Source organism: Rhamphochromis longiceps, linkage group LG17, assembly GCF_057381845.1.
Source record: "Rhamphochromis longiceps isolate RC_006_pf linkage group LG17, R_longiceps_female_GT1.1, whole genome shotgun sequence".
In the NCBI taxonomy this organism is placed as follows: Eukaryota; Metazoa; Chordata; class Actinopteri; order Cichliformes; family Cichlidae; genus Rhamphochromis; species Rhamphochromis longiceps.
In genome coordinates, this window is record NC_140573.1 from 28,697,489 (window position 1) to 28,712,265 (window position 14,777).

General features: G+C 43.8%; 2 protein-coding genes across 2 annotated transcripts; one reads left to right on the top strand and one right to left on the bottom strand.

Moving 5' to 3' along the window:
* Positions 1-4,378: 4,378 nt before the first annotated feature.
* Positions 4,379-8,796, bottom strand: LOC146649877 (serine/threonine-protein kinase pim-2-like). Its single transcript, XM_085387904.1, has 9 exons — positions 8,163-8,796; positions 7,534-7,770; positions 7,283-7,408; positions 7,065-7,159; positions 6,879-6,926; positions 6,576-6,794; positions 6,306-6,486; positions 6,049-6,219; positions 4,379-5,959 (listed from the first exon to the last, which is right to left on the bottom strand). Exons 1-9 carry the CDS (start codon positions 8,221-8,223, stop codon positions 5,868-5,870), a joined length of 1,230 nt encoding a protein of 409 aa, XP_085244030.1. The 5' UTR covers positions 8,224-8,796; the 3' UTR covers positions 4,379-5,867.
* A 2,173-nt stretch (positions 8,797-10,969) lies between these two features.
* LOC146649878 (malonyl-CoA-acyl carrier protein transacylase, mitochondrial-like) lies at positions 10,970-12,398 on the top strand. Its single transcript, XM_085386118.1, has 3 exons — positions 10,970-11,548; positions 12,088-12,175; positions 12,277-12,398. The coding sequence occupies exons 1-3, from the start codon at positions 10,994-10,996 to the stop codon at positions 12,396-12,398; spliced, it is 765 nt and encodes a 254-aa protein (XP_085242244.1). The 5' UTR covers positions 10,970-10,993.
* The last annotated feature ends 2,379 nt before the right edge of the window (positions 12,399-14,777 follow it).

Genomic DNA, 14,777 nt, shown 5'->3' on the forward strand with positions numbered 1-14,777 from the left:
AGCGTGGAAGCCGCGGAGTGCTGGATGGGCTCATCCGAGCTTCCAGCCGGAGCTGATGTAGCGCCAGAGGGTATCGGGACCCCTGGCTGAATGTTAAGCTGACCAGAAGACCAAACTGCTACAGGGGACCAAACTGATGGCTGTAGTAATGGTTGTGGTGACAGTGGAGTGGGCGGTGGAGTGGATGACTGAGTTAACGGTGACTGTGCTAATGGTTCAGCTAAGGAGTGCATTAATGACAGGACTACAGGTTGAATGACTGACTGAGCAGCAGCCTGAATGGCTGAGTGTCGTGATGGTTGTGGTGGAAGAGAAGCGGGTGATGGTGTGGATGATGGAGCTACGGGCGACTGAGTGGCAGACTGAACTGATGACTGAAGTGATGGTAGAGGTGAAAATTGAGCTTGTGGTGGGGTAGCTGACTGAGGTGCGGGGGACACAGGAGACAGAGCCAGCGGGGACACAGGAGGCAGAGCTACAGATTGAACTGAGGGAGACTGGGTAGCAAACTGAACTAGTGGTAGTAATGGCGGTTGGGGAGAAGGCTGGACTGTACACTGAGGAGAAGGCTGACTGACTGACTGAGGAGCATCCTGTGCAGCTGAGTGTAATGATGGTTGTGGGAGCGAATGTTGGACAGGTGGTGGTGTCGGGTCCCCTGAGCCTACAATGCGGATGAAAGGTGCAGGCACCTGCTGGACACCAGTCGCTCCCACCTGAGGAGCAGGTACAGGTGCAGAGATCGGCTGGGTCCTGGCGGGCCCCACCTCAGTGGTTGGCACAGATTTCGGCAGGGACTGGGCGGCTGCTGTCCCCACCCGAGGAGCTGATACGGGTGCAGGGACCAGCAGAGCCTCAGTCGACCCGGAAACCGGAACAGGGACCAGCTGGGCGCCAGCCCCCCTCACCTGGGGAACTGAGATAGGTGCAGGGGAGTGCTGGGCCGCAGCTATCCCTAGAACGCAAGGGGCCTGGGAGGCGGGCCTAGAAAGAACAGTCTGCAAGAGATCAATTCCCTGCCCTGAGTGAGCGGATGAGGAACAGCGCTCTGACTTCATAGCGTTAAGTGTGCTAAAGCTGTAGCTTACAGGCACTAATGCACCACCTTCAGTGTTTACAGACTCTAGAGAAATGTGATCAGCTGATGCACCAACAGTCTTAGAGCTTCTTTCTTCGGAGCTAACCATGCTTATACTGACAGAGGAGGGGTTAATAGCCGATGTAAACATAGGTCTGTGCACCGGAGAGGCAGATGAAACAAAGTCTTTTACCTCCGGATCGCTGGAAGCAGTAAACCTAGGGAAAACAGTGGTGGGTGTAGAGCCCCCTGACTCAAGAACATTCGAATCAGTAAATACGTCAGAATGGACTTTCCCCTGGGGTGATGGCTCAGAAGTAACGAGCTGGGGTCGAGCTATCACAGGAACATTTACAGTCTTGGATTTTACTGCTTTAACATCTAAGGAGGCAGGTTTTAAAGCCCCAGTGGTGAGCTTAACTGCAAAACAATCATTCTCAGCAGACACACAGGTAAAGGGCACAGAAGCAGGTGTCTCTAACTCAGGAAATGCTGACTTCAAGTTTTCAGACCTAGGAAACACTAGCGAAGGATAATCTTTCTCAAATATGAGTCCAAACGTAGGAGAAACGGTCTCTGAGTTGACCCTCCGGGCAGTACAACGGTTCATAAGAAGTTCGGGTTCGGATTCAACATTTACAGATCGTGAGCCTTTAGAGCCTACGGCAAGAGTCACAGAGTTTGCATTCCTGCATTCAGAGTAGTGAGAACTAGCCTCAGAGTGAACAGAAAGAGTGTCTTTGTCACTCACCCCAGCCGGCTGCTCAGTAGTCCCGGAATCCGGCTGAGGAGAGGACCGGCGACGGCGTCTCCTCCTTGATGAGGGAACGGAGGTGACGGGGGAAACCGGTGATGATGCGGGGGTGACGGTCTCCTCTTCATCATCCGACCTCATCGCTGCTAGGAAAGCAGCGGGAGAGCGACGGTCAGAGCTGAGAGGGGATGGAGAAGGGCTCCGCGGCAGCAGCGCCAAAAAACCCTCTCGTTTTAGCAGCCGCTGTTGCGATACCGAGAGCCCCGTCTGCTGCTGCGATGCCGTCGCGGCGAGCTTAGTTCGCTGCTGCTGCGGCGGCTGACTGGCGGAGATCTCCGTCTGCAGTCGCTGTGGTGTGGAATCCCGGGAACAGACACTGTCTGCCAGCTCACGAGCTTGTAATGCCTCCTTGGCTCGGCTCAGTTCGTCAATAAAGCCCTCATAGCAGGTGAGCTGGTGAAGGAAAGGGTTTCCCTCGATTATTGCCTTTATGGCGTTAAGTCCGACGGAAATTGTCCGTGAGTCCGAGGTGCGGGTTATTCGTTGCACCAGACTCTGTACACGGAGAATATCTCCCTCACGGGCGGAGCCTGCTGGGTCCATTTCGTGGTTGCGTCGTTCTGTCGTGCGGCGGCTGTGTGAAGGCAAGAGAGGACCCAAATGCACGGCTCTAGACACACGGGAATGAACTCAAAGGCAGGTCTTTATTAACAGGAACATAAGAAGTCATACAAAACTATAAATACACAGAAGGTAATGAGGGAAGTGGGAGTTGTTACAGGATGCAAACATGTTTTATACTGCTTTGAAGTCTGGGACAGCATCATAAGAGGCATAACTGATCTCACCGTAGTCCCATGAAGACTCAAGATGAGTGTTTTCACGACTGCCATCTTGGTGTTTTGAAATCAGGCATGATGAATGAAGGGAAGAACTGTCTGTTAAGGTTCTCAGTCGTTCAGGTCATCGTAGTCTAAGGAGCGTGGAAAGAAAAGCATCTGGACTTCTTTAAGCTTCTTGAAGAGCGTTTCACCTCTCATTCAAGAAGCTTCTTCAGTTCTCTGAAGAAATTCTGAACTGAAGAAGCTTCTCAGATGAGAGGTGAAACATCTTCAAGAAACTTAAAGAAGTCCAGATGCTTTTCTTTCCACGCTCCTTAGACTGTAGTTAAACTTCACACACTGGACTTGTCAGTCACACATCCTTCGCCAGTAGGCATTCCCAGAATGATCTTTCCCCTTCTGACGCTTAGAATGACCAAATATGTGCAAAATGGACAATTCAACATGCCACCATGTCAGTCTTTTATTAAATATGACATGAAACAAATGACTGAGCCATTAAATTTGTCACAAAGGTGTTCACCTAATTCCAGGCAAATGGAATAGACTTCTATGGGACCATAAGTCTTTTTGCACTTTGACATTTGTTTTACTTTTCAGATCTGTAACCTATAACTTTTATACTGTATGTGTTTTGATCATAGGAGTCTACAGGGACTTACTTACTTTTAGCACGTTTAGCAGTTGATGTTGGCTTCTTTTTTCAGTACTGGAGCTTCCTGCTCATTGAAGACTTTTCTAAAAGGAAATGCTTAATCCAAAATGGCGTTTTAAGGGCTTGGATTAATGTCAATTTCAGCAAATATTCTTTCTTATGTTAAAAGAACATGGATCTCTGTCAGTGATAATGTCACGGCGACGGATGGCCGGTACTGAATAGGACCCAGGTGCAGAAACCCAGAGCGGAGACGGTAGATGATTTAATAGTTTATTACGGTTAAGTGCAAGGGGAACAAAAAAAGGGAAACGTGGCAAAGACAGAAAATGACGAGACGTGGAGCCTTGGTGTGGCGTGCCCAGGGGAACGTGGCTAGGGCGAGGGAACGAGGCCTGAGAAGTGGAACGGAGCTGAGTGGGGAACAGTCACACTGAGGGGAGAGGATATAGAAGTTAGGCAGGTAGTGAAGGCAGCTCAGAAGTGGCCAGTATAAGAGCAGCAATTCTTACTTTGCAGTTAGGGACCTGGAGTGTTTGAGAGGGGGATGATGAAGATCCAGGGGAGGCTGAGTGGCGTGGAAAGGCTGACCTGAGATCCGGGGCTCCAGATGGAGTGTGATGGCAGGAGGGCAGGCAGGTGAGGCACAGAGGGATTTCCAAAATGATCATTAGGTATTCCGAGTCCGGAGGTGGAGTGGGCCAGGGTGGGTACAGCGACTGTAGCACAAAAGAGTCTTAGTTAGTAAGATGAATCACAGCGAGAACTTGAAACACAAGACCTGTTACCAACATGGGTTGATGACGAACTGGCAGTGAGTGAACATCGATGTGTGGTTTAAATCCCTCTGGCTTGATAGCCTGCAATAGGCTCCAGGTGTGCAGGAGCTGGAGTTGGCCCTGCCCAGGGGCGGATCCCAGGTCAGTTCAGGAGCCTAATGGAAACTCCAGCCACCCACCGTAGACCATGACAGATAACTTCTGACTTTATAACTCAAATTTTAAGAGAGAGCTTCACTGCTAAGCTCTCATCTGTGTGGGTGTCACGGTTCGCTTGAGGACTCACATGCAGGACTCAGAGGCACAGTCAGTATTTATTACAGTTCCACCAGGTGTATATACAAACAGTGCAGGGGATAGTGCTATATACAAAGCGGTGACAGGGAAAAGGCTCCGGGGAAATCCAGGTAGGGAAAAGACACTTGCTCCTCTTCTGACTCTCTCTCCAAACACTCACACAAAAAGGGAATCCGCTCGGGGAATGCAGAGTCGGGTCCAGGGGATCTATGTACAGAAGGAAACACACGTTAGAGGTTTTGCACAGGGAAGCAAATGAGAACTTGCTGAGAGCCGGGCTGCACTGACGCGAGTCACACACAACGATCCAGCGATGAGTAGAAGCCACTCCCTGGCTTAAATGCTGGCTGCACTGATGAGGCCCAGGTGTTTCCTCCTCAGAGGGGCGTGGGCCGAGGGCGTGAACCCACCATGAGTATATCTGTATCTATATAGATATATATGTGTATTCGTAACCTTTTTTCATCATCTAGTTTCCTGTGCCAGATCTTCTACTGATCCACTGAGGCAGACATGTAAAAAAACATGAACTAAAGCATATTTCTGTATATAAACAGGACCTTAAATCTTTATCAACAGCTACTTTAGAGGAAATTCTTCAATAAACTGCAACCAAAGGCTCAACTCAGAGGACAAAACCCAACCTGTTATAAATAGTGTGACAGCAAACTTTCTCTTGTGTAAAGTTACAAATAGGAGTAATTATCCACAGGAGCTTTTATACATAATGAAGTTATAATTCGTCCTGTAGAAATTGTACATTTAAGCTATATAGTTCCCTCTGTGATAACTCTGCTATGAATGCCTCTTATTAACTTTTATGCTTTTACAACCCACTATGAGCAAACACTCAGCAACAGTGGGAAGGAAAAACTCCCTTCTTGAAGGAAAAAACCTCTGGTAGAACCAGGAAATCTGTCTAAACTAGTTGGGGGTTAGAGCAACAGATGCAAGTCTTCAGATCATTTGCAGTGTGACTGTCTTTGTGCACACTTTAACCTGATTCAGTTTTCTTATTTGTCAAAATGCACCATGGGTAAAAAAAAACAAAACAAAATAGTAATGAAGGAGAATCTTCAGCAAAGATGAATTAAACAAGTTTTATTTTGATCAAATTTTACTTTAAGTAAAACACATCTTTATTTGATGACTTTAATGTCATCAAATAAAGACAGTTTTGATGGAGCTCCTGACCCAGCCCAAGCTCTCTATGAAGACGAGGAAAAACTCCCCAGGGGGCCAGATTGATGGGAAGAAACCTCGGGAAAGCCCATTCAAAGAGAGATCCCCTTTCCTGGGATGGCTGGGGGGGTTACAGGAACTCCGAAAAAGCTAAATTTTTATTTATTTATTTTTTAAGATTGACCCACTCTATCTATTCCTGTCCAACAGAAAAAAGAAAGGAAGTTACTACAATGTATCACACTTACATGATAAGGTGTGAATTGTGTGTTTGTGTGTGTTATCTTAGCCAGGGGTGAAGCTGGAGCTCCTCCAGTGTTGGGCGCTTCTCCGGGACTATAGCTAAACATGCGTCCAAGAAATTCCGGCATTCTTGAAAGAAAGAAAAGATCAAAAAGATGAAGATGATAGTTCTAGTGATCCAAGGCATCAGTGAATGTGGAAGTGTGAAGTTTTCTTACCTGTGGACAGACGCTTTTTGATGCTCAGTTGCTTTGTGAGGAACCTCGCGGTACTAAAGTATCGTGCATGAAGCGCTTCATACAACACCACTCCCATTTGCCACACCGTGGTGGGTCCACACCTGTAGCAGCTCCTAATGTACCACTCGGGAGGGATGTGAAGAGGAGTGCCTAACAAACAGACACAATTGCAATTTCTTCTAAAACAAAAGACACAAATTGTTACATCTGTGAAAAGCAGGAGCAGAATATGTTACCATAGAAGATGCGATACAGAGATCGCTGTTTAACAAAGCAGCTCAGTCCAAAGTCAATGATGCGAACTCGAGGCACATCTGAGCCGGTCTCAATCAGAATGTTTTGTCCCTTGATGTCCCGATGAAAGATGTGTTTCTCCTCAAGTTCCTTTACAGCATCAACTAGTTGCTTCAGAATGACCTGGAAAAGATGAAAAACACAATAATGAGTTAATGCTTTTCTGCCTTGATTGAATGCTGTACAGTCTAAGGCTCTCCCAGTCAACCTACCTTGGCCTTGTCCTCTGGTAAAGCTCTTCCATTTTCTGCTTTGTATTTTTGCAGGTCCACAGCAGGGACAGGTCTCTCCAGCACCAGGATCAGCTCTTTGCCAAAGTCGAACCACTCCAGCAAGGACACAGGTGCTGATATTCCCACTGACCCTTCTGCTTCACCTGCAAGTTTAAGCATAATGGCCACTTCCACCGAGAGCATCTTCCCATTTTCATCCTGAAATATTACAACAAAGTGGATGATGAGGAACGCCGCATTCAATCCAGTAATGTGAAACTAATTCAAGTGTTGGACGCTTACCGCCACTTTGCAGTAGACTTTATTTTTGGGAATGTGTTTGATGGCAACCTAGAAGACACAGAGCATTGGTGAGCATTTCCTCAGTATGACATAATGAAAGGTGGAAACACAGCAGACGTCTCAGTTTACGATATTATCCATTATCTGCGTTACTGCCTGTCTTACTACCATCATCTGAACACTTACTGGAAAACGATCTTCTATCCGGTAGCCAGAAAACACTGCTCCGCAGCCTCCTTCTCCGAGCTGGTGCTCCTCCACATATCTGGCTTGGAATTCACCTGAACAGACAAAACAGCAAATCTTGTTTTATTACAGCTGTGACACAAATTACTCTCCTCTGTAGCCTAAATGTTCCTTCTGCCCTTCCCCTGAATATAAAACCCAAGCTGCTTGCTACTTACGTTTTTGGTCTGCTACTGATTTTTTGTCCTGGTCCACATTCCTTTTTTTTTTCTTGGGTGACTCTCTGTTGTCTCCCGTGGCCTTTCTTTTGCCATTTTTTGTGCACTCCTGTTTGTTGTTCAAGTCTGGAGATGTGGAAAACACCAAAAGCACATCAGCTCACTGGATGATAGACACAAACACTAAACACCAATATCTTAAACCTAGCAACCACACTTAATCTACCCCCTTATTCAACTAATTAGCCTACCTTTACCAGAGTCCAACGAGGAGGATGCTTGCTCCTTGTCACCGCTCGTATGGTCGAGAAGTTTAGCCTTCTTTGCTTTCTTTGTTGTGCCCTCTTCATCTTGCACAACCTTGCGCTTCACTCCTTTGACCACATCTGAGCTGGTGGAAGGACCAGCCTGCTCAGCGACCCTCCTCCTTTTTATTGGGGTCTTCTTTTCAGGACTGGCCTTTCTTTTAGCAGTCCTGCTCTTACAATCTATAAACGACGACAACAACACAGTGGTGAAAAAGAGTCCCCGACATCAGGACTGGAAGCAGTTTGATGGCAAAGAATTTGAAATTGCTTTTGCTTAAATGATCACAAGTTTATTCTTGGGATTAAAAAAACTGACCAGTGCGAATTGATACTAGGTTTACTAAGTCTTAGATCTTGATGACACTTGTTGGTCTGTTTTTACTGTTGAGTCCAAGAATAAACTTATTACATTATTTTACCAAAAGACCGGTAACCTTCCTTTGATTAGACATCTTGTATTAAAGCTATTTTCAATCAAACATATGATTCAATTGCTTCAAAAATGATTCACACAGTGTCAACATTTCTAGGATTTGGATTTTACCAGGTTCTTATTTTATTATTTTACTTACCTTGATCTCCTGAATCTTTCTTATCGGCCGGAGTGGTAATTTTTCTTGTTTCCTTTTTCATTGTAATTTCGGAGACCCTTTAAAATCGAAAATGTAAACCGTAATGAGTTAATATTGAGTTAATACTTCTTCAAATGTGCACCTTTCAAATGCTTGACTTTTCTAACTGAATTCTGTAAGTGAGCTTTATAAGTAAACTCTGGAAACTACGGCAACACAACATAGAATCTTGCCTTTCAGTGACTTCACTGACTGCCAGTAGTTCAAAGTAGTTTACAGAAAAACACTCTGGCAGACAAAGCCATAATATTTCATATAATTCAATCATTTCATATCAATTAAACAGTTTCTTTCATTATCTTTCATCATTTGTATAAAGACCTCATCTATGGATGACAGTATGAAGATTTGTGGTTGACCACACACTAATAAACACAGTGTCAGCTACATTGTCATCTGATTTAAAGTATTTATTATGTACATTTAACTGTCATGGTACTGAGTCTGTGACCCAGTGTTTTGTGTTTGTTCATTTATATTCATTGATTATTCTTATGTATGTTTTTGGTTCTCTTTATTGTTTTCTTCTTGTGTTATATTCTTAGGCTTTAGGTTTCTGTTACTTTGCCTTGCCCCTGTGTCCCACGTGGCCCATTGTTTTCCTCTGTTTGCTGTTGGGTTGTCTGTGTATCATCCATGACAATTAAATTAAATAGCAAATGCAACTACAATTTCAATGAGATTCATTCCTGGCATTCTACTGCGGTGGCTGAAAGTAGACACCAAGCATTATCACTGTAACTGATGTAAATATTGGACTTGGAGGGGATTCATCTGATAGACTGATGCAAACATTACTGTAGCGACTTCCACAGTCGCTAGAGGCCAGGGATGGAGCCTGCCTATTTGCCTGACACGCTGTCAACTTTACGCAATAATGCAAGAGGTGGAATTGTTTGCTTGTTTATTAAAGTGCTTTGAGAGTTTACAGAGTAATGTCATCAGCTCCTGATTCAGACTCTTAAAACATCACAGGCTCTAATGTAACAAAGCGAAACATGTTGTGCAGCGCAGCGGTCAACAAAAACTACGGCTACCCAGCCCTCCTCTCTGTCAAAAATACGGAGTGGAAACTACAGATATTTGTTTAAAAATGTAGGGAGTAAAAATTAAGTACAGCAAGGAAGTTTTTTTTTACTTTTTTACTTCCTACCTGTGGAGCCAATTAAGCTAAATTTAAGAAGCGCATGTCTGTGTATACTTAAAAGCTCTTATGGTTATTTTCACTTTGTAGACAAATTAAAGCACAGAAAAGAAAAACACGATACATTAGAGCATGACATAATTTGACCTGAGGTGGCGCTGCACCGTGAGAGAGCCTGAACGTCAACCGGAAGAAGACGAGAATAAACTCCGTATAAACAACATGGCGTCTCCCTGTGAGGTTTTTTGTTTTGTTTTGTTTTTTAAATGAACTTTATTTAGAACAATAACAATGACAATCTCAAAGAGACAAGCGACATATTAAATCAATCAGAACAGAATCACATCTCCTGTACACCACAATGAAATCGACAATAACTGAAAGTAAACATACATACACACACACACACACACACACACATACATATATATACATATATATACATATATATGCATATACACATGCATACATACACATCCATATTCACACATCTACATAATAATATAAAAAGATGAATAACCAATACAAAAATAAATAACAATAAAAAAAAGAATGAAAAACAAGGAACAGAAATAAAGAAGACAAGGGGGATCATAAAATCTCTAAAAGTGAGGTTCCATAAACAAGACACATAACTTAAATAAGGGGCTAAGAAAAATCAAACTCTTCTAAAAATCTATGCAATTTGATTGCTTGGGGCTTATTTATTAGCTTAAGAGATTTATGGAACAGGGAGAATTTTGTCCTACCTGGATATAAGGTGTTAACCAAATACCTCCTCAAAAATGGATTATTGCATTTTCCATTAACCAAGTCAAGACCATCTAGTTTAACTTTATGTAAATTTGTAGTCTGTATATTTGAAAAATTGTTCTTTATTGTATTTACAAGGACTGTTGGGATATTCTGTGAAACCTTTTTATAGAGCTCGAACGAGCAACTCATGTCATATTTCTCATTAAGCCTGTTTAATTCAAGTATATCTCCATTTTCATCCATTATATGTGTCACAGACCAAATTTGTTTTGTCATCCATTCGTCCACAAACATAGATTTCCCCCGATTCAATATCACCCTATTATTCCACAATGGAACATTGTGGGGACTAAAGTTATGTTTAAACATTAATTTACAATTTAACAAAACTTGTTGATGAAATTTGGAAAGTTTTATGGGTAGTTTAGAAATGTCAAAATCACATACTAAAAGGATCCCCCCAACTTTGTTGAAAATAAGAGATGGCATCAAGAACCACATCTCATTATCATTTTTCAAGAAAGATCGTAGCCAATTAATCTTTAAAATGCCATTCATTATTTCAAAATCGATTGCTTTTAAACCCCCCTCTTCATAATCTTTTATCAAGTCCCTGTTACTAATATAATGATGTTTATTTTTCCATATGAAATTAAAATTCGCCTTATTTATGTCTTTTATAATTCTTGGTGGGATGGCTAGGGAATAAGCTGGATAGATTAATCTGGACAAAGATTCAACCTTGGTCAACATTATCCTGCCGAACAACGTTAAATCTCTCTGTAGTCAATGGTTTAGAGGGTTTTTTTGCATTTGTCAATTGTATTCTGAATATTCTTTTCGTCTCCCTGTGAGGTGTCATGCCGAGCAGATGTCAGAGTTGAGTTCAAGCAAAGTTGACTCTTTCGGTGATTACAGTTTGTCCGGGCGGGCTGTGCGTCTTATTTCATCCGCAGACACGTCGTTGGATGAGGAACAGCTCATGTTGGCATCAGTGGCAGTCAGGATGGCAGCATCTTCCAGAGGGAAGGTCAGGTCGCTGGTCTCTCTGAGCAGGACGCTGTCCACCAACAAGCCCGGTTCCACGGCTGGAGATTACCCTTCTCCGGCTGAAGTTCCCGCTTCTCCCCCGAACAGCGAGCCAGCCGCGGCGCCTCAGCGGAGACCCAAAAAAGACCCCAGCGGCTGCTCCGTGCTCCTCTTCCCCGGTCAGGGCAGCCAGTTTGTGGGCATGGGCAGAGGACTTTTAAAATACCCCAACGTTAAAGAAATGTTCACCGTAGCCCAGAAGATCCTGGGTTACGACCTGCTGTCTCTGTGTCTGGAGGGCCCCGAGGACGAGCTGCAGAAAACGGTTCACTGTCAGCCGGCGGTGTTTGTCACCTCCCTGGCTGCTGTGGAGAGACTCAACCAAGAAAACCCCAAAGTAAGTGCCAGATAAATGTCTGGAAAAAGGACAATAACTGCAGGTCCTGCCTTCTTAAATGTGGCCATTTTATCTTTTTTTTTTTTTTTTTTAAATACTGCTACAGTAATATTAATTTATATTTAAAATGTGCGCACATTATGTATGAAGGTGTGGATGAATGATGCTTGTTGTAAGAAAGCATTTTGAGTGCCCAGTAGAAGAGCATCTTTCAAATGCAAAGTTTCTCATTTCAACTTTAATTACTGCACCTGATTAAGGCGGTAGAGTAAATAAGGCTTCCAACAGTGGTTATTTCTTATTATCACATCTTGTTTTTATTGTTTTTATCAGTAGATTGTTGTTTCACTCCCACCAAAAACATCACCGTAAATAATCTTCTGATTCTGAATGACCATTTAAAAAAATAAACAAATTGTTCTGAGTTAATTTCAGTTACGGATGTATCAGTGACATAAATGATATATCGGTCATAATCGGGAGGCTGTTACATTTTTATTTTTTTATTTTTTTTTTGACTTGTTTCCTGCTGTACACAGGCCATTGAGATGTGTGTCGCTGCTGCAGGTTTCAGTGTCGGAGAATTTGCTGCTCTTGTCTTTTCTGGGGCGATGAACTTTGCAGAAGGTAGAAAGATTTCTTTTTTGGGTTTTTTTGTGCACTTGTAAAAGGTGTTTTAATCACAACTTTGGTTAATATTCTGTATTTACTCCTTATGCATCTTCTAGCTTTGTATGCAGTGAAGGTGCGAGCGGAGACTATGCAGAAGGCCTCAGAACTGGTTCCCAGTGGGATGCTGTCAGTCACTGGTAGACCTCAGGCTCAGTATAATTATGCCTGTCTGCAGTAGGGCTGCCACGATTAGTCGACTAGTCACGATTACGTCGACTATCAAAATCGTCGACGACTGATTTAATAGTCGAGGCGGCGTTTGAAGCTTTGTAAGATCACAAAAGACGCAGGAATAAGTAGTAGGATTTAAGAGTGTAATAACGGACTGAAACAGAAGATGGCAGCACTGCATATACAAGGATGCCAGCCGTTAAACCCCGAAGAAGAAGAAGAAGAAGAAGAAGAAGAAGCGGTGTCCCAGAATTCATAGCGCGGCCTAGCTCAGTTTCCAACAATGGCGGCAGCTAGTTAGTTTTAATATTACTCTTATTATTCTTTCTGGGTCACAAAATAAACGTTTAACATATTTTCAGGCGAGAATGTAGCTGTGTAAACCTCAAATATCTGCTCAGTTTATCAAGACACCACATATTTTCAAAAGCGCTCCGATGTTTTCGGAGACGTCTGTTACCCACTAGCTCGATAGCTAGCCGGGGCAAGGCTCACTAGAGCCGTGAGAACACCGGACTCCCGGCAGATCGTTTTCAAACACACCGCTGTCTTTCGCTGCTCAGGTTAAACATGATATATAAGTCACTTAGATAACTTAAAAATGTTATTGTTTGGCTTATTTTAGTATTTTATTTGTTCCTGAGTAAATCTGTTTTGCTGAGATTAAAGTTATAGTTTTTACACAGCTGAATAAACGTCAAGCAGACAGCTGATTATCAGAAGTGTGAGATGCTCGAGAATATTCTCCGGTGTCCTGTTATATTTTAGATAGCAAGGAGTTTATTAAACTTCACCGAAACAATCTGCAAATTTCATTAAAATTTAATAAACTATCATCTTGTCTTTATTTTTAGTTAGCACATACCTTAAACACTTAAAGCTGTAAGCTAATGATAGTTATATAAGAGCAGATGCTGCTGGTGCAATAAGCTGAACGTTTTACATCCAATGGATGATGAATCAGAATCAGAATCAGAATACTTTATTGATCCCTGGGGGAAATTATTTTTTGTTACAGTGCTCCATTTTAAACCAACATTAAGACAAGACAGACAATACGCTAACTAAGAATAGTACAATATATACATATATATACATACATACATACATAAGTCACTTATAAATAAATAGTTGGAAAAGAAACATGTGTAGCTGTAGCAGCAAACAGTGTGTTAAGTGGATGCGTTGTACAGGGAGATGGCCACAGGTAGGAATGATTTCCTGTGTCGTTCAGTGGTGCTTTTCGGTAATCTCAGTCTCTCACTGAACGAGCTCCTGTGACTGACCAACATGTCATGGAGTGGGTGGGAGGTGTTATCCAACATTGTCTTTATCTTGGACAGCATCCGCCTCTCCGACACCACCTTGAGGGAGTCCAGCTCCATCCCCACAACACTGCTGGCCTTACGGATCAGTTTATTAAGTCTGTTGGCATCTGCGACCCTCAGCCTGCTCCCCCAGCATGCAACAGCATAGAGGATCGCACTGGCCACAACAGACTCATAGAAAATCCTCAGCATTTTCTGGCAGATGTTGAAGGACCTCAGTCGCCTCAAAAAATAGAGACGACTCTGGCCCTTCCTGTAAAGTGCTGTGGTGTTTTTAGCCCAGTCCAGTTTATTGTCAATGTGTACTCCAAGGTATTTATAGTCCTCCACAATGTCAACACTGACCCCCTGGATTGAAACAGGGGTCAAGTGTTTCCTGGTCTTCCTGAAGTCCACGATCAGTTCCTTGGTCTTTGCCACGTTGAGCTGCAGATGATTCTGCTCACACCACGTGACAAAGGAGTCGACCACAGCCCGGTACTCTGTCTCATCATCCCTGCTGATGCATCCAACCACCGCAGAGTCATCAGAAAACTTCTGAAGATGGCAGGTCTCTGTGCAGTGGCTGAAGTCTGTGGTGTAGAGGGTGAAGAGGAAGGGGGAGAGGACAGTCCCCTGTGGTGCCCCTGTGTTGCTAATCACCTTGTCAGACACACACTGTGGGAGACGTACATATTGTGGTCTTCCTGTCAGGTAATCAACAATCCAGGACACCAGAGAAGCATCCACCTGCATCGCTGCTAACTTATCACCCAGGAGGGTCGGCCTGATGGTGTTGAAAGCACTGGAAAAGTCAAAAAACATGACCCTCACAGTGCTCGCCGGCTGGTCCAGATGGGTGTAGACACGATTGAGCAGGTAGATGATGGCGTCCTCTGTTCCGAGACGAGGCTGATAAGCGAACTGAAGGGGATCCAGATGTGGTCTTACTATGGGTCGCAGCTGGTCCAGGATGAGCCTTTCCAGGGTCTTCATGATGTGGGAGGTCAGTGCCACGGGCCTGTAATCCTGGGGGCCACTGGGACGAGGCGTCTTTGGTACAGGGACGAGGCATGATG